The sequence below is a fragment of the Artemia sp. Qi Xiang Cuo genome, chromosome 14, assembly GCF_049724085.1.
Source record: "Artemia sp. Qi Xiang Cuo chromosome 14, ASM4972408v1, whole genome shotgun sequence".
Classification (NCBI taxonomy): Eukaryota; Metazoa; Arthropoda; class Branchiopoda; order Anostraca; family Artemiidae; genus Artemia; species Artemia sp. Qi Xiang Cuo.
The window spans coordinates 24300528-24324175 of record NC_142807.1 but is presented as its reverse complement, the minus strand read 5'-3'; the positions used below and the strand labels follow the sequence as shown (position 1 = coordinate 24324175).

At 32.9% G+C, this 23648-nt stretch overlaps 1 protein-coding gene across 2 annotated transcripts in view; it reads right to left on the bottom strand.

The window, feature by feature from the left end:
• rictor (rapamycin-insensitive companion of Tor) overlaps window positions 1-23648 on the bottom strand; it is a 211888-nt gene that overhangs the window by 60427 nt on the left and 127813 nt on the right. For both annotated transcript variants that reach the window (XM_089100085.1, XM_089100086.1), the window contains exons 16-17: window positions 9895-10144; window positions 1370-2318 (exon numbers count right to left, since the gene is read on the bottom strand). In XM_089100085.1, the coding sequence (XP_088956211.1) occupies window positions 1370-2318; window positions 9895-10144 (1199 nt within the window). The remainder of the gene's footprint in view (window positions 1-1369; window positions 2319-9894; window positions 10145-23648) is intronic.

The following is a 23648-nucleotide window of genomic DNA, read 5'->3' as shown; positions in this document are numbered from 1 at the left end:
GGATTCTTTGGAATTTGGAGAACCACATTTTTTTTCGGGGTGACACATAGATTTTCAAGAAAATGTTCAACAATTTGGGGATAGTGCAAGCCCTTTTTGATTTCTAATCAGGAAAATCGAAATACTAAACCAAAAGAGAAGGGAAAGCTCCGACTTTGTGGTTGACACAATAATGAATTGCCACAAAATGAGTTTAAATTTGCCCGAACACTACCACCTCTTCTAATGGCAGTACGCCTTTGGCGCGCTGGTGGTGTCACGACCCGCTAGTAGTAGTTGCCTGGGCGTAGTGTTGTTGGTGGTCGTGTGCTCTGTTGAGGTGGCGCCTATATATATATATATATATATATATATATATATATATATATATATATATATATATATATATATATATATATATATATATATATATATATATATATATATATATATATATATATATATATGCTGAGCCGTGAACAACCCGTCTTCGAAAACAGGTTGTTCTCGTCTAGTGCATCAAGCGTTGTGCATCAGTGCATCAAACACGGGGTTGAAACTTCGAACCCGTTGAAACTAGACGAAAAACTAGAAACTTGAAACTAGATGAGTGAAACTTGAAACTTGAACAACCCGTGTCCGAACCCGCTGAGCCTGAAAACGCGGCTTTGGTATCTAAGATACCGAAGCGATAAGATGCCTCGCTAAGCGATAATATAGCCTTTACAAATTATGTTTAAAATACATACTATCGAAAGAAAATGCCACATATAATCTCTATAGCTCATGGTCAGAAATTTGGTTTTACACCTCAATAAGATTAATCAATATTATTCAGCTTTTCCTGCTTTCTTTTACTGTTTACGGTTTCGCTTTATGTGAAAAAAAAGAAGAAAAAAAAACATGTCTGACTGGCAACGTTTTGTTTTATTGTTTTCTTAACAAGGAAAAAGCACTGTTACAGATAAGATTAATTTATTTTTGTTTTTATCGACTGGCAAAAAAGTTCACTATTTATCATGGGTTTCCTTCTACTGATGCCTCGTTTACTATGCTGACGCTTTTTATTTCCAAACACCTGAAATTGTATAGATTGGCCAGTGTTTGATCGATACCAATTACCTCACCATAAAAGTCCTGAAGATGCTAAATTATATACATATATAAATAAAAAAAATGTGGCGGAAAACTAAATTGGGAAAAAAGTATTAAACTAAAGTGTAGGAAAAACGCCAACAATAATAAATAAATCCAACTATTCCTTTGAACACTATTTAAAAAATTTCAATTTTCCGCTTAGCCAAAGCATCCCAATTCAAAAAATTTTTTTCAAAAAAAAAAAAAAACTCGACTATGTAGCAATAAAATACGGAATTCGCGCAGTACTTACTGTTTTGGCAATTCTAGAATACTCCGTTTCCTGGCTTGAACTACTCCTCCGACACTATGGGAATTTACTAGGAACTTTGGCATATCCAGCAAAAATTCGGGTTCCTTACTTTCTTTTTCAGACACAGCAGAAGCAACCGTTCCTTTTTCAGTCAATTCATTTTTCTCAGACAAAGAAACAGGCGTAGCTTCGAGATCAGCAAAAAAGGCACTTCTTTTCTGTTTTAAGCGTTCAGAAAGGGATGTAGAGAGTTCTGAGGAGACACTAGGCTCATCTCTAATCTCTAACACGTTTGTAGTTGGTGGGGTAATCTCTAAAATAGAAGGAGGCGACGCTGAGGTAGCAACTGCCTCAGAAGTAACTGATATAGTTGGGCTCGTAGGTTCATAAGACTTGGAATGACGAAAAAGCTTCCACCGTTCCTTGAACGAGCTCATAGTGAAGGAAGGCGACATTGAGCTACCGGGAGTGCTTATGTCCGAAAGGGAGTCATTACGTGTCACTGACCTTCGTCGTGAGCGAAAAGATTCCCTTATTACTTTTAAAATTCTGCTTGGACCACCTTCCGACATACTTTGAGTTCTGCGGTGAATAACTGGTGTTGAAGGAACAGTTCTAGGTAACGTATTCGCTTTTTTTCTGAGAGGAAAAAATTGGAATTTCCTCTTTTCAATGGATTCCTGATTTGATGCAGAAGTACTTAAAGAATCTAAATCCCACTTTACAGTTTCGCTCTCTTCTTCTACATGCACATCAAGAGCTTCTATAAAATCAATTTCATCAGCAAATGACACACTTTTATCGGAACACTGACTTGTAGTCCTATTACGTTCTGACACAATACCGCTCAATTCTGAATGAATTGTTTCATATCCCGTGACAAATTCCCACTCATCTTCTGACACTATGGGCCATTGTTCATGGTGATCGTGTCTAACAGCAATCCAGCCTAAATGGCAAAACAGTTTTAAAAAACATTCACACATAAGAATACTATAACAGAATGGGATCTATAAGAACAGACCCCCTACTAGCTTAAGCAGATAGGATTCTATATACTATAAAACCATTTTAAAAAACAGTAACCTCAAATGAAGATACCAATGTCAGAATACATTGGGTATAAGAGCCCCCCCCCCCCCTAAGAGAGACAAGTCCAAAGAGTACTTCTCCTAAAAAAGCTATGGCCAAAAAATAATCTTTTAGGATCCCTCCCTCCAAGGTTTAGTACAGTGTGCATACATGATGAGACTGACGCATAATACCATGATAGGCCAATGTTGCCATTTTCAACTGTGAATTACATACTTTATTCTTTTAGTTAAAATTAACATGTCTCCGCTTTTGAAAAGGTTTGAAATATAGACCTCCCCTTCTTATACGTTCTCCCCAGCACCAGATACATCAGAACTGCCAAGTATGCCGCTAAGCCTTTGTCTAGGTTGATCCTTAGGTTTCAAGGACCAGTTAACCTTCGCTTGATGGAGCCAACAGTTGGTTTTGATGGAAAAACCTTCTGAAAGAGACGGTTCCATAAATACTTGTAGTACTGAGCGAAGCTAAGTTTCACGTACTCTTTCTTAGGCTTTCCTCCTTCTGGCAATCAAAACAGATGTACCTACGAGTTTGTCTTGTTGGCCTGAAAAAGAGTAAAAAAAAACCTCCACAGAAAAACCAAGTGGGTGTGGTTAAGAAAGACAGTCATCACATAGAGCTTTGCCTTTAAAGGCAGCAGTTGCCCTATAGTACTGTTACAGTCTACTATACTAGCTCACTTTTGAATCCTCTGGATTTATACAAGCTAGATTTTGGGGCCCCGATATAAAGCCATTTCCATCAACAGGTCTTATACAGTAGGTCATATTTGGTGAACATCTTTGGCTTATATAGGGGGGTGACCAACTCAGATGGAAGAAAGCTTTTAGAGCGAAGAGTAACTCTGGGCTTTCTGACAAAACAATCAGATCCAATCGAGATGGGCACTTTAAGAAAGGTTAGCTTAGCATAGAACCCTCGACAGACGAAGTAGCGCGACATTCTGTAAGAGGTAAGTTGCACCTTTGTCTTAACGTATTAATTTTGACGATAAAAGAATCAAATCGCAATTTCCGAGAGATGTACATTAAGTGATAAAGAATGATTAATAACATATTCTTTTTTATGACAGCTGCGAGGGCGGCAGCAAGGGGGTATAAAGGTTTCATTAGGTTGTCTTCAAAGTGTTTGCGACATCAACCTACATTATCTCATGCCATGTCTTTGATCCAGAAGCCGAATCCACTCTTGTTTCTACAGTTACAAAGTAGTCTCATGTAGGTTGTTTCCATCGGTTTTGTACTGGCGATCGTTTGATTATGCATACCAAATCAATGATAAAGCTTTTTAATGTTAACTTTTCGTAGATTTTTGTCGGTACAGAGAATAGAACTCGAAGGTTTCTAGGCATGTCATGTCAACCACCACCTGGCATGAAGCCAGGGAGAATGTTGGCAGTTTTCAACGGGGTTTAACCTCGCTCATTAAATGAATTAACTGGTTAAGCCATTTTAGTAAAACATCCAATGTCAAAACAGAGCCTTCATGCATACAGTCTAGTGCAGAGATCAGGCTACACGCTTCTGATATCAGAATCGTGCATGGATTTTTGGCCTGTATGTCTAAAGCACAACAAAAGAGGCTTAGCCTATACATTCATGGAAAAAGTATTCAGACAGGATTTTTGGCATGTATGTTCAAAGCACAACAGAGGAGGCTTAGCCTACATATGCATGGAAACAGTAGTAAGACAGAGAGTTGAGGAGGGATTCTGAGTTGAGAAAGATAGTCTAGAATGAATGTGCGTATTGAATTGAATTTATGGAAATTTTAGAGTGAATGAAAAGCATTTTTGTCAAATTTTCGTAATTTTGATTCCGCAGTAGAGGGGGTACCCTATGACGGAAGGACATCCTGCATAACAGCTATGCAGATTTTCATAATGCTAATGAAATAAAAAAAACAAGTTTTTTTAACTGAAAGTAAGGAACAGAAAGGGCTGTCTCCTCCTCAACGCCTCGCTCTTTACGCTAAAGTTTTTTATTGTTTTAAAATTAGAGTTGTGAGAAAGAGTCTAACTTTAGCGTAAAGAGCGAGGCGTTGAGGAGGGGACAGCCCCTTTTATATACGGAATAATTTTGTTCGTTTTAAGTTTTAATGTTGTTCCTTACTTTCAGTTGAAAAAATTGTTTTTTTTTATTTAATTTTTGAACGTTTTTGAATTAATGGAGGTTTTGATTTTGGCGCACCGTACATGAATAATTAAAGAAATTGCATATTAATTATGCTTTTATCTGTTTAAATGACTTTCTCGACAGATGTTCAAGTTGATTCGTAAATATTTTTATTAGATTCATGCATGCTTTGACTAAGCACTAGTGTACGTAATGAACTTTCCAGTTTATATATTTTTAATACGAGTATTAGGAGGTTCGCCTTCTATGTAGAACCATTAACTTTAAGTTAAAGTACAAATTTTTTTCCAATTCATTTAAAATGACCCCTTAATCACAAAGGCCGTTAATTTGAATAAATAGCTCTTATGAAAGTACTAAAAAATCTTTGGCTTAAAGAGCGAGGTATTGACTAGGGGGCGAACCCAATCATATACTTAATAATTTCTGTTCGTTTTAAATTTCGATGTGGCTCCTTACTTTCCGTTGAAAAACTTGTTTAAAGACATATTTATTATATTTTCAACCATTTTACAAAAATCAGCCAAATTTTCTCAGGTGCGTAACTTTTGATGGGCAGGACTAAACTTGATGAAACTTAAATATTTGAAATCAGCATTGAAATTTGATTCTTTTGATGTATCTATTAGTATCCCGTTTTTTAGAGTTTCGGTTACTATTGAGCCGGGTCGCTTCTTACTTACAATTCGTTACCACGAACTGTTTGATTGGTAGCAGAATATCAAAAACTTTAGACTTCAACTCTCAAAATTAAGGATTAGTTAAAATGGTATATATTTATAATTTATTGGTTTTGAATTTTAGGCAGTAAGGATTGAAGGATTTATTGAAAAAAAAAACAAAAAAAAACAACATATCAACAAAAAATTATTGCTTCCTCCCCTAAAAAGCAAAGTTTGTCCGTGGGGAGGTAGAGAAAACAAAATCCTTAAAACAAAGAACACTTGGCCACCGACACCACTAATACCATCACACTAAACAATAAATACAAAATAATATCATATATTATACTTCCTCTGGGAACATTTTATCAACAAAACCCCCACAATAAATAAGTCAATCAATCAGTCAAAACTCATATTCAGCAAAAAGCAGTTCCTTAATGATTTTTCTAAAAATATTGGGGTCACCAATAGTCTTAATATCACTATCCAAACTATTCCATTTCCGCGTACCTCTATAAAAAACAGAAAAACATGAACGGGAAGATATACCTCTAGGTACACAGAAGTCCGCGCTACGCCTTGTATCATGAGAATGAACAGTAGACCTAATGGACAATAAATCACCCAAACAACGAGGCTGAACATCCTGCTGCAGTCCAAAAATAAACCACAATACGTAGAATTCATGAAGGCCTGCAGCCGGTAAAATTTTTAAAGTTGGGTAAATTTCCCGAACAGACTTGCGTGGAGATATACCGGCTAAAATTCTTACTGCACGATTTTGTAGAACTCTTATTGATTTTAGGATAGAAGAAAAAGTAGAGAGCCAAATACTCGAACAATAAAGTATATACGGGTGTATTCAAGAAAAATAAAGATGGCGAAGGACAGATTTGGGAAAACAATGTTGGAGTTTCTTCATTATACCGAGATTTCTTGCCAGAATTTTGCTAGTTAAAGTTACATGTTCCTTAAAAGATAGAGTTTCATCTATCACAATCCCAAGGTATTTAAAAGACGCAGTCCGTTTTATAACGCCATTGGGCATATCTAATTCCTTGACCCATGGGTAAAAGTTTGATGATCGCGAGAAAATAATAAAGTTAGACTTAGCCATGTTGATCCTTAATTTGTTTAACCTTAGTCATGCTATAGTTCTATTAACTGATTCATTCGTGGACATCTACAGCAACTCCGCTGTTTTAGTTGTGCTAATGGCTGTTGTGTCATCAGCAAAAAGTGAAACTGTTTCATTAGTCGGGTTTACCGTTAGTTCATTTATTCTATAGCAAAAATTATTTAGACAATTTGGTAAATCATAAATAAATATCAAGAATAATATAGGACCGAGAACTGATCCTTGCAGAACACCTACTTAAATACGCTTTTTTTTGGGAAGAAGAATCCTTTAGTTGGACATACTGATAACGATTACTTAAAAAACTTCTTAAAAAATTTAATGATCTAACCCTCAAACCATACACCTTACGCTTCTTAAGTAGAAGTTCATGATCCATGATCCAGTACATAAATATAATTATTGGTTTTGGAATCTAAATCTATTAGTGTCAGTAATGGAAGAGAAGGTTGAATTTTAAAAAAAGCACAAAAAAAAGTTAAATTTTTTATTAATATTCCTCATCAAAAAAATTAAATATTTTTTTTCACCGAAGCTTAAAATCTAAATTCCTTAAATGAAAAAAAAAAAAAAAAAAAAAAAAAAAACAATAAATTATGGTAAATTGAGCAGTCAATGTGTCTTTACAAAGCTACTCGCTTCGACTAATGGGACACAAAAAGAGAAAGACACAAAAAGAGAAAGACACAAAAAGAGAAAAGAGCTTTCACAGTATATACAATATAGTCCACTATTAAACACTTCATTGAGTTATCTAGAATACTTTCTATAGAAACGAATAAAATGGAACTGATTCATTTTTATAAGCCAAAAAAAGCAATTAAAACCAACATTTTCACACTTTGGAAACAAGTGCTGAAAATAAATACTGTCAGTACAATCAACAGATATGTAGAAATTTATACTAAGACATAAATATATTTTTCTCTATTTAATTAGTTTCAGAAACAGGCAAACTATTTGTATGCATACTCGCTAAAGCCCCCCCCCTCATTTTCATATCAGACACCCTAACATTTTTCAACTTAGGAATAGAAATAAAGTAGAGCCCAATCTTAGAAAAGACTCTGCAGCCTCGTTTGGAAATGAATAATGGAAAATGTATGGGTAGATACAAGACAAAAACTAACAACATAGATATGAAGCACACACACACACACAAAAAGTTTCTTGTTTGTTTCGAAGTTTCAATAGTAATAAATTCTTGGAAGTTTGAAAATTTTTTACAGGTTTGTGTTGACTTTCATGGTCATTTGTTTTTTTTTTTCGTTTTTTTTTTTTTTATTTGTGTAGTTAGAAAGGGGTTTACAAGTTAAAAAAAAGATAGAAATGAAAAACATTGCTAAAACTTGAGTGCAATATTGTGTAACAGGATACAAAGACCCTTTTTTTCATTTGAATAAATTTAGGATATTAATTAGTAAACTAAGAGGAAGGAAATTTACGGTAAACAAAGTAAAATTTTGAAGCGACAAAAACAGCTCATTTTTCTTAATTTTTTTTTTCAATTTTTTACCACCGTGGAAGAGAAATTCTGCAATGGAGGGGGGCTCTGATAAACGGCTAGAAAGATGTCAAACATAGGTAGCTGATTGCAGAAACCCTAAGATTATATTTGTTTATTTTTGGCTGCTAAAACTTAAGGACTTTTTCGACGTGGAAATGTTTTTAAATTTGTTTGTTTTTAAGTTTAATTGGTACCAATTAATTAATTAATTGGTACGTAAAAGTAGTAATCGGCCAGGGAGAGTAATGAAGTACAATTGAGAGGGGAGAAGGTGGGATTATTGAAATTAAAAAAAAGTAATGAGCTAGATACTAATTTTATAAAATGAATATCCTATGGTTGGTCATAAACATAAACAGCGAATGCATAAAAATTGCACAGATTAAAGAAATTTTTTAAATCAACCCTGACGGCTCATAGATTAGTCCCAGAAAAAACTTTGAGTGTGTTTATCCCGTTTCTAAAATCCTGAAAATTTCCTTATGGTAATAGTATATTGTTGTCATAATTCTTTCTTGTTTAATTTTGCTCACCATGGACGACTGCTGCTCTTTACCAACAAAGCCATTACCTGGGATGGTTTGAAAAGCAGAATGATTTTACCTTTTCAAATACATAGAGGGTTGATGGTTAAAGTAAATCTTGCCAATAAAGCAGTCTTTGAGGAGTCAGCTCCTAAATACAAAGCAGTTAAATTCCTTAAAGTTGTTATAACTTTCCAACGTCAACTAATAATGCTTTGCGTTTAAGCAAAACCCAGAGTTTTGTTCTTTCTATTTTCATAATAATGACATAGATTATTTTGGATACAGATATAATTGCATTTAAAATGCAGTTTTAGCTAGAATTAACTGAGAGCCTTCCATTACTAGGTCTACGCGTCAGCCAGAGATTCCAATCGAACAAATATCCATTAATTAATTATTTTACGTTATTTCATTAGCATAAAATAGAGCAAAATGCCTGCTGTAAACTTTTTAAGCATTCAAAGATTTTTTGTTTCTTTTGCAAGTTGATGGTGTCAGTCTTATTATTCAATGAACTAACCGCGAATCCTGTCAGATGAGAGGTATAAAAAGAAAAAATGCTTTGTCCCCCCCCCAAAAAAAAATCACTTTGCTCTCCAACAAAACTTTTGCTGGAAGTTTCAGGTCAATCCCTCAGCCATGAGACAAAACGGGGTAGATCAGGGTAGAATCATCAATGCTATAACTTTATAATACTCATTTATGAAGAGAAAAGATTCCCCCTCCCCCCTTAACAAATGCAACTGTTGCTGAAGAAGGAATATATTTCTGATACTTTATTTCCACACGCGGAAAAAAGCCCAATACTGAACTCCAACCCCGAAATGAAAGTTGGATGCTTCACGTACTGAGCAAGTGGGTTCATACGTAAAAATAATACATGTTTATTATATGAATAAGCATAGTATGTTTATAATAAGTAACAATACTTTTAGATGTAAAAATAAATGGATTTCCTTACAGAGACTTACCAATTATGTTGCTAGATATCATAACTGAATTAAGTTCGAATCAAGTGCTTTAATGATAAATCTTAAAACACGGACTGAATTAAATTAGCCCCTGAGTGGCAGAAAATTTCACAATACTTATGAAGAGAAAAGATATAGCAGGTATTATAAACTTTTTAAGCATTCGAAGACTTTTTTTGTCTTTTGCAAGTTGTTGGTGTCAGTTTTATTTCACTGAACTAACAGCAAATCCTTTCAGACGAGAGGTATAAAAAGAAAAAATGTTTGCTCCTCCCCCCAAAAAAATCACTTTGCTCTCCAACAAAACTTTTGCTGAAAGTTTCAGCTCAATCCCTCAGCCATGAGACAAAACAGGGTAGACCGGGGTAGAATCACCAATGCTATAACTTTATAATACACAGATTTAATTAAATTAGTCCCGGAGTGGCAGAAATTTTCGCAATACTTTATTGAAAATACCGAACACTATAAAACAACATAAAATTACCATATCGTTTCAAAGCCTCTGCCCCTTCGGATGTCCTTACAATAAGACACAATGCATAGAAAGCAGCACCACGAACAGATAGTCTACGACAAGAGCTGGAAATGCGACAGATCTTTAATAAAACGTCTCCATGACTTTGAACAAGTTTTAAACCCTCACTTGAAGCACCGCCAACATGGCCAACTGTCCAAAGAGCTGACTTAAGATGCATAGTTGATTGGTCAGAACTGCAGTCACACTTGTCAATAGCCTGAAAAGCAACATATGGAACGTTATGAAAGATACGACAATTTCAAAACATTGTAACTACAAGTGGAAAAGGAAAAAGACATCATAAAAAGATCTCCATGAAAAAGTGGAGATCTCCAAATATAAATGAAAAATCAGGAGAAAAAAAAAGAAAAAAATCAAGTGGCTTATAAGCCTCTAAAAACTTTTAAAGACGTAAAATCGTTATGTAAGTAGATTTGAAAAAGCCGAGTGCTTACTTTCATGCTTTTCGCATTTGTTCTCTTTTTGTGATTACGAAATAGCTCTGCGCTTTCGTTACCTATCATTTGAGTTATGGTCTCCCTTTATTCTTGAAAGCAATTGCTGCCAGATGGGGAACAATACCTACTCATCAAAAAGCTTCTATATATCGTAAGTGGTAAAACAAATCGATTCTTGCCAAAATAAAAAGTTATTTTGAGGTTTAGGAAAACCATTCATTGGGCATCTAACAAGGCCGAAACACTATTTGACGACGGATTTAACTCTTGTAAGAGGTAACGTTCCCAATACTTTTTCGCTGAGGGACGAACTCATATAAATTCTTTAAATTTCTGTTATGGCCCAACCACTCCATTTGTCAGCAATTTTTAGTCATACAATGCATAGTTTGCACCTGGCATGTCATTGTCTGAAACTTCATTTTGACATACGGTGTTTTTTAAGAGCAATGAAACTGATTATTTCTCTCAGACGTTCTTTAATTATTCATCGATCCGCGCAACTATAAATATACAGTAAATGAATAGCCTTGAGCAGAATAAAACAAGTTAGGACAAAACTCAACTTGTCTTTCAACGCGTTCTCTTTTTAGCTCACTATGTTTGTCCAAAGTTTCTTCTTTATTTTTTGGATTCTTTTCTAAAATCCTTATCCACCGAAATTATGTTTTTCAAGTTCAGAATTAAGAGAAAACCAAGCGGAATAAATCTGCGGAATACGATGGGAACGAAAGTAGTTCGTAATCTAATTCATCAATTTTTTTTTGGGGGGGGGGGGAGGGGTGTTACAAATCACAAAAAAAGGAACAAATAGTATTATAGCAAATTTAAAATATAGCATGAAGAATGTCAATCTTAAAGACGGAGAGGGGCAGAGGCTTAAAGGCCGCCACCGACCGCACCTAAGCCTGTTCAACCGTTTATTATCAAAAATTACTTTTTCCGACAATTGTCGTTTCTACTTTGCTGCCTAAATCAAGGAGGAAATTAATGAAAGATAGCACTAATTTAATATTCATCGAATAATCATTCGTTGTAAAGGTCATGTAACTATCAAGAATCCTTTACATCGGGAAAACTTTCAAAAGGAAACTTTTTAAGTTTGGGGAATGAATGTAGAATTTATTGAAAGATAAACAGTCTTTCGAAATTTCTCGAGCAAGAGAGACATAAGAAAAACGATGTAAAAGATACTGACAAAAACCCTCATATTACCAATGGAAGTGCAACCAACTTAGGAAAGGCGATTTCATATAATGAACATATAATTAAAAGCAATGAAACATAAGGACATTCAATTCGGAAACTGATTTAGTAGAGCTATTTTTCTTCCATTCACCCCCCCCCCCTTCCTCATATAGAACGTGCCTCTGGAGGTGAAATGGTAAGTGCAGCCAGGAGGAAAATAGCCTGAAACTATGCAGATACCAGTATAAAACAGAGGCTTCATAAATACATTTTAACAGGATTAAAAAAAAAAGAAATTTTTTTTTAACTGAAAGTAAGGAAGTCCGTTAAAACTTAAAACGAACAGAAATTATTCCGTTTATGAAGAGGGCTGTCCCCTCCTCAACGCTTCGCTCTTTACGCTAAAGTTTTTTATTGTTTTAAAAAATAAAGTTATGAGACAGAGTAAAACTTTAGCGTAAAGAGCGAGGCGTTGAGGCGATCTTGAGCGAGGCGTTTGAGCGAGGCGATCTTTCTTCTGGCAAAAAATGCAAAATTCCGCATTTTTGTAGATAGGTGCTTGAAACCTCAGTAGTATCGATATACACAGTCCAGAACTTACATGGAAACTTACACCTGAGACAAGAATATACAGTGTAGTTTGACGTGTATATTGCAAAAAGCGATCAAACCTTTTATACTATAGGGCTATAAAGTGATCAAACCCGTTTTGAGAGCATAATTGAGATTGTATAATGCAATCAAACTGGTTTTTGAGGCAACATCCATTTTTCAGAGCCAATCGGAGAGAGCGGAGGTTACTCCATATACGATAACTTGATTAGTAGTTTGATTCAAATAAAATGACTGATTTTCATTGCACTTCATATTAGTAAGAGAATTGAATTCAAGGAGAATAGTTTATTTGAGAGGATATTAGTAGAGAAAATGAGTGGAGCATTTAAACTATTGGAGGTTGATGGGGGAGCCGGCAGCAGCAAAGATATACGACTACCAAACGTGGCTGTGGAAATAACAGGAGGCTATAGACTATGCCTTGAATGGGATGATATGTATGCTAGATATGTGATATCATTGAGCAAATTTATATTGGAAGAGCAATAATATTGTGCTGAGAGACTGAACATTGTGCATATAAATTGATTTCAGGCGGCAATATATGCACTATCGATATACATTGATAAAAACAAATTGAATCAGTTATTATCTTTATTGTAATTATGCTCAATAAAATTGTTTCTAAATCAAAGATATTTTTCTTTCTATAGTAGGCTAGCGTATATTTTTTTAGAGTAGAAAAAAATTCTGGTTAGTCTGAAGTTGGTTGTGAGAGTGTTAGGACTCTAAAAAAATGGATAGATTTGAGAATATTGTGTTTATGCAAAAACGTTTGATTCTAGATGATGATTTTCTAGAGCTGTCTATTCAAAGGAAGATATTTTCTCAGGGAATGCATGTCAATATAATGAAAACTGATTCTCCGTCATTAGACTATTGCATGAAGCTTTTACATTGTGGTCCAAATGTATTTACACAATTTATTGACATATTAATCACGACACTACAAAATGATATTGTGGATATTCTTTTAAACACTAGTTTAGAAATTTAAGACTTTTTTTCATGAGAAAGATGGTGTTCAAGGATGATTTACTCCTCTCTCTCTATCCCACTCAATTTGTTGTTGTTGGTAGCTCAGTTTCATTGTTGCAGTGAGTGTGTCAACACATGAAAAAATATTCCATACATGTCCGCTATGCATGTACACACTGGGCAGCTGGTCATCATGTGAGAATTGTACAATGATTGATGAGTATGATGAAAAGTGCAGATTATGCAACCCGTGTAAATTGCATAGAGGATATGCTGTACAAATTAAAGGTTGTAATTCCTGTAGGAACAACAAAAGAATTTGGTTTCTACGTCATCGTTGTGAAGAAAATGGCTACTATGATTATAAGCCCACTGATTTTTATTTGGCTGTGACGGAATGTGATTCGACACTGTTTGTGACATTGCTTCAAATAAGCAAATTGAAACATGTGAATTCTATAGAATGAATGAGAATAGTATCATTGACTATACAAAGAGATATGACAAGAGTGAAGTTACACTATATTGTAGAAAATGCGACCCTGACATTGCAGCACATCAGGATCAGTATTCTGTGAATTCAGATAATCTACTCGCATTAGTTGTTCTCGACAAATACCTATACCAAGTAGAAGATGGAATCTAAAGAGTAGAAAAAGTCGTTTTTATAAAGTATATAAATTTTTCATTTATTAATAAAAAATTTAAAATAAAGTTTTAGAATATTTTATTCGTATGGTACTAAAATCAATATTAAACACGCTTGTAAGTATTTTTCCACAAGAAAGTCGTTCAATCGAGGTAAGTCAACGTAGATGTCAAGAAACTGCTTGTAGGTATAGCCACGGCATCTGAACATGAAAAAGAGTAGAGCATGACCGCCAAATGTCTTAGTCGTTAAATCCTGTACTCTTTGTTGATTTTGAATAATATCTTTTCCACTGCTTTCAACACAGTTGTTGATGTTTGGAGCGTAGAATTTACATGTTAGAAAAAGAGAATTAAAAAATTCGACACTCTTCGCTGTTTGAAGGATGTAAAGACAAAAGTCGGTCTTTAAAGCCGATGGACTGATATTAACACTAATTAAGGTGTTGTTAACATTTAGAATGTTTTCAATGAAGTCCGATGGTATGCAATAGGACATTTTTTTTAACATGATATATTTTTTTCAACTTTTTTTTTACATGTCTTCGAATGAGATGAAACATACTTAAAAAAAAAAATCACATTAAATATTTTCCAACTCAAAATGAGAATGGTATAGACATGACAGTCATGACCTTTACTATTAGAAAAATAATGTTTGTAGTAGCACTTTTTTTTATTGGACTAAAAATTTTTTTTGGACTTAATCACCTTTTTTTTACGTATACTAGAATGACATAAAATATGCTTACGGCTCTAATAATTTTACTCTATGATTGCTCAGGGACACGATGCGGCTTTCTCACTGATACTTTATGGCGGGTTATCGACACTATCTAGTTTATTGCATGTATTAAATCATTATTTTTCTACGCGGTGGAACGATAAACACATAAGTCATATCTTTGAAAAAAAGGGAAGATGGAGCATTTTAATAAAGTGTGTTCACATGACAATGTTACTGTAGCATTGAATGCCGACAAGGAGAAGTATTTAAACTATGAAACAAGTATAAGTGGTAGCAATATTGGAAATGCATGCATGCATTGTCATGACAGTAAGGAACTAAATTTCTTTGAAATACAGAAACAATTCAACTTTTTTATTGTTGGTTATGCGAGATTGAGATCTCCAGAGATGATTGCACTCAAAGAGAATGCCAACATTAAAATAATTGTTGAGGTTATAGGACAACTCCTTGCTACTGTTGAAGGTAACACATTACCTGCTGATATATCCTATCATCAACTTTCGGGTATTAGCATTCAACGGAAGATCAAAAAAAAAAGGCCTACTCTTCAACTAATATCATAAACCATATCTTGTCTACGTGCCGAAACTTTTACATGTGTAAAAATAATGTGATAATAGACAGTGAAATTGCCAGAAAAATAAAAAGGGCATTGGTAGAAAATATCACTATGGGATATAAAGATGAATCGATGAAAAACAAAGTACCAGCAAACGATACTGCCATTGATCAAACAGTCAATGAACCAAATAATACCAAAGACGAAAAGCATATTGAGCCTGTCGATGACACAGCAGTAAAAATTGTGTATGACTCAAAATGGAATAATGATTATTCTACTGATTACGGACTAAGGGAAGAAAATAACTACAATATCAAGAGAGAACATGGTAAACTATTTTATGGAACGGATTCAAAATGTGCATCCTTTGTCAGATATGCTGGATAAAATTGACAAAATCTAAGTATCAGATTGATTAAATTCTATATCAGCATCCTTTGTCGGATATGACGGATAAAACTGACTAAATCTATGTGTCAGAGTGATTAAATGCTTTATCAGCATCCTTTGTCGGATATCTCAGATAAAATCTAAGTATCAGAGTGATTAAATTTTATATCAACATCCCTTTCTCGGATACATGGGATAAAATTGATAAAATCTAAGTATCAGAGGGAATAAATGCTTTATCAACATCCTCTAAATGCATTATCAACATCATTTGTCGGATATGTCGGACAAAATTTTTTTATCAAGGAAATATCTGAATGCTTTTAAGGTATAGTACGAATGGCTTGCAAAAAACACGAAAATAGTATCAGACTGAATAAATGCTTTATCAACATCCTTTGTCGGATATGTCGGATAAAATTGACGAAATCTAAGTATCTGAGAGAATATTTTTTTTATCAACATCCTTTGCCAGATATATCGAATAAAATTGATAAAATATAAGTGTCAGAGTGAATTTTTTTTTATCAACATCCTTTGTCAGATATATCAAATAAAATTGACAAAATCTAAGTATCAGAGTTACTAAATTCTATATCAACATCCTTTTCTCGGATACATCGGATAAAATTGAAAAATTCTAAGTGTTAGAGTGAATAAATTTTTTTATCAGCATCCTTCGTCAGATACATGGAATAAAATCGACAAAATATTATTATAAGAATGAATAAATTCATTATCAACATTCTTTGCCGGATACGTCGGATAAAATTGACAAAAACTAAGCATCAGAGCGAGTATTATTTTTATCAACATCCTTTGCCATTTAAATCGGATAAAATTGATATTTTTTATCAACATCCTTTGTCAGATAAATCGGATAAAAATTGACAAAATCTAAATATCAGAATGAATAAATGCTTTAACAACATTCTTTATCGGATATGTCGGATAAAATTTACAAAATCTGAGTATCAGAGTGATTAAATTCTACATCAACATCCTTTTCTCGGATACATAGATTAAAATTGACAAAATCTAAGTGATACAGTGAATATTTTTTTAGCAGCATTCTTTGCCAGTTACATTGGATAAAATTGACAAAATCTAAGTGGCAGAGTAAATAAATTCATTATCAACATCCTTTGTCGGATGTGTCTGATAAAATTGATAAAATCTAAGTATCAGAGTGATTAAATTCCATATCAACATCATTTTCTCGGATACATGGGATAAAATTGACAAAATCTAAGTATCAGATTGATTAAATTCTATATCAACATCCCTTTCTCGGGTACATGGGATAAAATTGACAAATCTAAGTATCAGATTGATTGAATTCTATATCAACATCCCTTTCTCGGGTACATGGGATAAAATTGACAAAATCTAAGCATCAGAGTGAATAATTTATTTTTTATCAACATCTTTTATCAGTTACAACAATTATAATTAACAAAATCTAAATATCAGAGTGAATAAATGCTTTTTCAGCATCCTTTGTCGGATATGATGAATAAAATTGACAAAATTTAAATATCAGAATGAGTAAATGCTTTAACAACATCCTTTGTCAGATATGTTGGATAAAATTGACAGAATCTAAGTATAAGAGTTATTAAATTATATATCAACATCCCTTTCTCGGATACATGGGATAAAATTGACAAAATCTAAGTATCAGAGTGAATAAATACATTATCAACATCCTTTGTCAGATATCTCGGATAAAACTGACAGAATCTAAGTATCAGAGTGATTAAATTCCATATCAACATCCCTTTCTCAGATACATGGGATAAAATTGACAAAATCTAAGTATCAGAGTGAATAAATGCTTTATCAACATCCTTGAAATGCATTATCAACATTATTTGTTGGCAATATCGGATAAAATTGACAAAATCTAAGTCTCAGATTGATTAAATTCTACATCAACGTCCTTTTCTCGAATAATTGGGACAAACTTGACAAAATCTAAGTATGAGAGTTAATAAATTCTATATCAACATCCCTTTCTCATATATATGGAATAAAATTGAGAAAATCTAAGTATCAGAGTGAATAAATGCTTTATCAATATCCTTAAATGCATTATCAACACCACATGTCAGATACATCGGATAAAATTAACAAAATCTAAGTACCAGAAAGAATAAATTCGTTTTCATAGTTTTTATCGGATACATCAGATAACAGTCATAAACTCCAAGTTCTATTCATCCAAGTTCTATTACGTGCGCGCACGTAACCTAGTCTAAATTAACCTTAAAAAATGAAAAAAAGCTATGTCGACTTAGCATGTCTCTCTCACTATGTATGCGCCGTCGCGGGGTACACTCCATGTCTTTCTCGGTTTTTGCGTCTAAAACTACGTATTTATATGTGTTTTTATCTCTCTCACTCTTTTTGCCTGTGTGTCTTGGCGGGTGTTTGCTTATTCCAATGCATATCTGGCCACTCTAAGTGAAACTAAATTAACTCAACTTTTTGAATATCTCTCTCACTATGACTGTGTGTCTGAGCGGGTGTGCTGACATCTATAACCGGTCTAACCTATATTCAACGTAACGACGCATTTAGTCAAAATGAATAGAACTTGGATTTTATGACTGTTATCTTATGTATCCGATAAAAACTTTGAAAACAAATTTATCCTTTCTGGTACTTAGATTTTGTCAATTTTATCCGATGTATATGACATGTGATGTTGATAATGCATCTAAGGGATATTGATAAAGCATTAATTCACTCTGACACTTAGATTTTGTCGAGTTTATCCCATGTATCTGAGAAAGGGATGTTCATATAGAATTTAATAACTCTGAAGCTTATATTTTGTCAAGTTTGTTGCAAGTATTCGAGAGAGGGATGTTGATATAAAATTTTAACAATATTATAGTTATATTCTGTCAATTTTATCCGATATATCCGACAAATGATGTTGATAATGCATTTTCAAGGATGTTGATAGATAATTTATTCCCTCTGATACTTAGATTTTGTCAATTTTATCCCATGTATCCGAGAAAGGGATGTTGATATGGAATTTAATCACTCTTATACTTAGATTCTGTCAGTTTTAACCGAGATATCCGACAAAGGATATTGATAATGAATTTATTCACTCTGATACTTAAATTTTGTCAAGTTTGCCCCATGTATTCAAGTAAGGGATACTAATATAGAATTTAATAGTTATGATGCAGAAATTTTGTCAATCTTATCCAGCAAATTTAACAAAAGATGTTGTTAAAACATTTATTCATTTCGATATTCAGAAGTTGTCAATTTGAATCAACATAACCGACAAAGGATGTTGAAAAAGAATTTATTCACTATTAGATTTATATTTTGTTAATTATAATAGTTGTAGCTGATATATGATATTGATAAAAAATAAATTATTCACTCTGATACTTAGATTTTGTCAATTTTATCCCATATATTCGATAAAGGGATGTTGATATATAATTTAATCAATCTGATACTTAGATTTTGTCAATTTTATCCCATGTACCCGACAAAGGAATGTTGATATCGGATATAATCAACCTGATACATATATTTTCTCAATTCTATTCCATTTACCCAAGAGAGGGATGTTGATATCGAATTTAATCAATTTGATACATATATTCTGTCAATTGTATCTGATATAGCTGACAAATGATGTGGATAATGTATTTAAAGGATGTTAGTAAAGCATTTATTCACTCTGATACTTAGATTTTGTCAATTTTAACCCATGTATCCAAGAAAATGATGTTGATATGGAATTTAATAATTCTGATACTTAGATTTTATCAATTGTATCCGACATATCCGACAACGGATGTTGATAATGAATTTATTCACTCTGACACTTAGATTTTGTCAATTTTATCCGATGTAACTGGCACAGGATGTTGATAAAAAAAATTTTCACTCTAACACTTAGATTTTGTCAATTTTAATCTATGTATCCAAGAAAAGGATGTTGATGTAGAATTTAATCACTCTGATACTTAGATTTTGTCAATTTTATCCGACATATCCGATAAAGGATGTTGTTAAAGCATTTATTCATTCTGATATTTTGATTTTGTCAATTTTTATTCGATGTATCTGACAAAGGATGTTGAAAAAAAAAATTATTCACTCTGATACTTAGATTTTGTCAATTTTATCCGACATATCCGAGAAAAGGATGTTGATAATGAATTTATTCATTCTGATATGTATCTGGCAAAGGATGTTGATAAAAAAAAATATTCGCTCTGATACTTAGATTTTGTTAATTTTATCCGACATATCCGACAAAAGATGTTGATAATGAATTTATTCATTCTAAAATTTAGATTTTGTCAATTTTATCCAATGTATCTGGCAAAGGATGTTGATAAGAAAAATTTATTCACTCTAACACTTAGAATCTGTCAATTTTATCCTATGTATCCGAGAAAAGGATGTTGATATAGAATTGAGTCACTCTGATACTTAGATTTTGTCAATTTAATCCGACATATCCGATAAAGGATGTTGTTAAAGCATTTATTCATTCTGAAATTTAGATTTTGTCAATTTTATTTGATGTATCTGACAAGGGATGTTGATAAAAAAAAATTTATTCACTCTGACACTTAGATTCCGTCAATTTTATCCTATGTATCTGAGAAAAGGATGTTGATATAGAATTTAGTCACTCTGATACTTAGATTTTGTCAATTTTATCCGACATATCCGACAAAGGATGTTGTTAAAGCATTTACTCATTCTGAAATTTAGATTTTGTCAATTTTACTTGATGTATCTGACAATATTTTATCAATTTTATTCGATGTATCTGGCAAAGGATGTTGTTAAAAAAATTATTCACTCTGATACTTAAATTTTGTCAATTTTATCCGACATATCGGACAAAGGATGTTGATAATGAATTTATTCACTCTGATACTTAGATTTTTTCAATTTTATCCGATGTATCTGGCAAAGGATGTTGATTAAAAAAATTTATTCACTCTAAAACTTAGAATTCGTCAATTTTATCCTATGTATCCGAAAAAAGGATGTTGATATAGAATTTAGTCACTCTGATACTTAGATTTTGTCAGTTTTATCCGATATATCCGATAAAGGATGTTGTTAAAGCATTTATTCATTCTGAAATTTAGATTTTGTCAATTTTACTTGATGTACCTGACAAAGAATTTTGATTAAAACAATTTATTCAATCTGACACTTAGATTTTGTAAATTTTATCCGATGTATCTGACAAAAGATGTTGATAAAAAAAATTTATTCACTCCATAACTTAGATTTTGTCAAATTTTTCCTATTCATCCGAGAAATGGATTTTGATATAGAATTTAATCACTCTTATACTTAGATTTTGTGAAATTGCTGTATTGTCTGTCTAGGAAGCGACTTCAATCGATAATGATGTTAATAAAGAATTTGTTCAATTTTTTTTTTAATTTCCTGAATTAAATTTCTGTAATGTGTATCCAAGAGGTGAATTCAAGAAAGAGTTTGTTACTTACTTACTTGTAATTTTTTCATAATGACATCCAACAACGGATGTTGATAAAGAATTTATTCATTCTGATAGTATTTTCGTGTTTTTTGCAAGCCATTCGTACTATACCTTAAACGCATTCAGATATTTCCTTGATAAAAAAATTTTGTCCGACATATCCGACAAATGATGTTGATAATGCATTTAGAGGATGTTGATAAAGCATTTATTCACTCTGATACTTAGATTTTATCAATTTTATCCCATGTATCCGAGAAAGGGATGTTGATATAGAATTTAATCACCCTGATACTTAGATTTTATCCGAGATATCCGACAAAGGATGCTGATAAAACATTTAATAACTCTGATACTTAGATTTTGGCAATTTTATCCATCATATCCGACAAATGATGTTGATAAAGCATTTATTCAATCTGATACTTAGATTTTCTCAATTTTATCCAGGATATCCGACAAAGGATGCACATTTTGAATCCGTTCCATAAAATAGTTTACCATGTTCTCTCTTGATATTGTAGTTATTGTCTTCTCTTAGTTCGTAATCAGTAGAATAGTCATTATTCCATTTTGTGTCACACACAATTTTTACTGGTGTGTCATCAACAGACTCAATATGCTTTTCGTCTTTGGTAGTATTTGGTTCATTGACTGTTTGATCAATGGCAGTAACGTTTGCTGGTACTTTGTTTTTACTCAATTCATCTTTATATCCCATAGTGATATTTTCTACCAACCCTTTTTATTTTTCTGGCAATTTCACTGTCTATTATCACATTATTTTTACACATGTAACAGTTTCGGCACGTAGACAAGATATGGTTTATGATATTAGTAGAAGAGTAGGCCTTTCTTTTTTGATCTTCCGTTGAATGCTAATACCCGAAAGTTGATGATAGGATATATCAGCAGGTAATGTGTTACCTGCAACAGTAGCAAGGAGTTGTCATATAACCTCAATGTTTATTTCAATGTTGGCATTCTCTTTGAGTGAAATTATATCTGGAGATCTCAATCTTGCATATCGACCAACATAAAAGTTGAATTTTTTTGGTACTCCAAAGAAATTTAATTCCTTACTGTCAAGACAATGCATGCTTACATTTCCAATAGTGCTACCACTTGTACTTTTTTCATAGTTTAAAAACTTCTCCTTGTCGGCATTCCATGCTAAAATAACATTGTCATGTGAACACACTTTATTAAAATGCTCCATCTTAACTTTTTTCAAAGATATGACTTATGTTTTTATCGTTCCACCGCGTAGAAAAATAATGATTTAATACATGCAATAAACTAGATACTGTCAATAACCCGCCATAAAGTACCAGTGGGAAAGCCGCATCGTGTCTCTGAGCAAGCATAGAGTACAATTGTTAGAGCAGTAAGCATATTTTATGTCATTTTAAGATACGTAAAAAAAAGTTGAATAATTTCGAAGTCCAAAAAAATTTTTAGTCCAATAAAAAAAAGTGCTACTACAAACATTATTTTTCTAATAGTAAAGGTCATGACTAACATGTCTATACCATTCTCATTTTGAGTTTGTAAAATATTAAATGTGATTTTTTTTTGTTTTAAGTATGCTTCATCTCATTCGAAGACATGTAAAAAAAAAATTGAAAAAAATATATCATGTTAAAAAAAAAGTCCTATTGCATACCATCGGACTTCATTGAAAAAATTCCAAGTGTTAACAATACCCTAATCATTGTTAATAGCAGTCCATCGACTTTGAAGATAGGCTATGCATCTTCCAAGCAGCGAAGAATATTGAATTTTTTTATCCTCTTGGCCTATCGTTTAAATTCTACACTCAATACATCAGCAACTTTATTGAAAGCAGTGGGGAAACTTTTATTCAAAATCAACCAAGAGTACAGGATTTAACGACTAAGACATGTGGCTTTCATGCTCTACTCTTTTTCATGTTCAGATGTCGTGGCTATTCCTACAAGCAGTTTCTTGACATCTACGTTGACTTTCCTCAATTGAACGACTTTCTAGAGGAAAATATACTTACAAGCGTGTTTATAGTTGATTTAAGTGCCCTACGAATAAGATGTTCTAAAAGTATACGTGAAATTTTTTATTAATAAATGAAAAATGTATGTACATGATAAAAACGACTTTTCTACTCTTTAGATTTCATCTTCTACTAAGTATAGTTATTTATCGATAACAACTAATGTAGGTAGATTATCCGAATTCAGGGTATATTGATCCTGATTTATTACAATTGAAGGGTCGTATTTCTACAGTAGAGCTTACCCTGACTCTTATCTAATATCTTTTTATAGGCAATAATACTACTCTCAATCATTCTGTAGAATTCGCCTACTTCAATTTGCTTAGTTGAAGCAATGTCAAAAATAGTGCCCTTAAGTGGCGAATGACATTCCGTCACAGCCAAATAAAAATCAGTGGGCTTAAAATCATAGTAGCCATTGTCTTTACAACGATGACGTAGAAACCAAATTCTTTTGTTGCTCCAATAGTTGAATCGCTGACCGGGCTCCTCCTGCCAGAACAATCTAAAACCACGACGATATTAATCTCGTAGCAGTAAACTAAAATCACGCTTAGGATTCTTTCCAATCATACCAGGATATG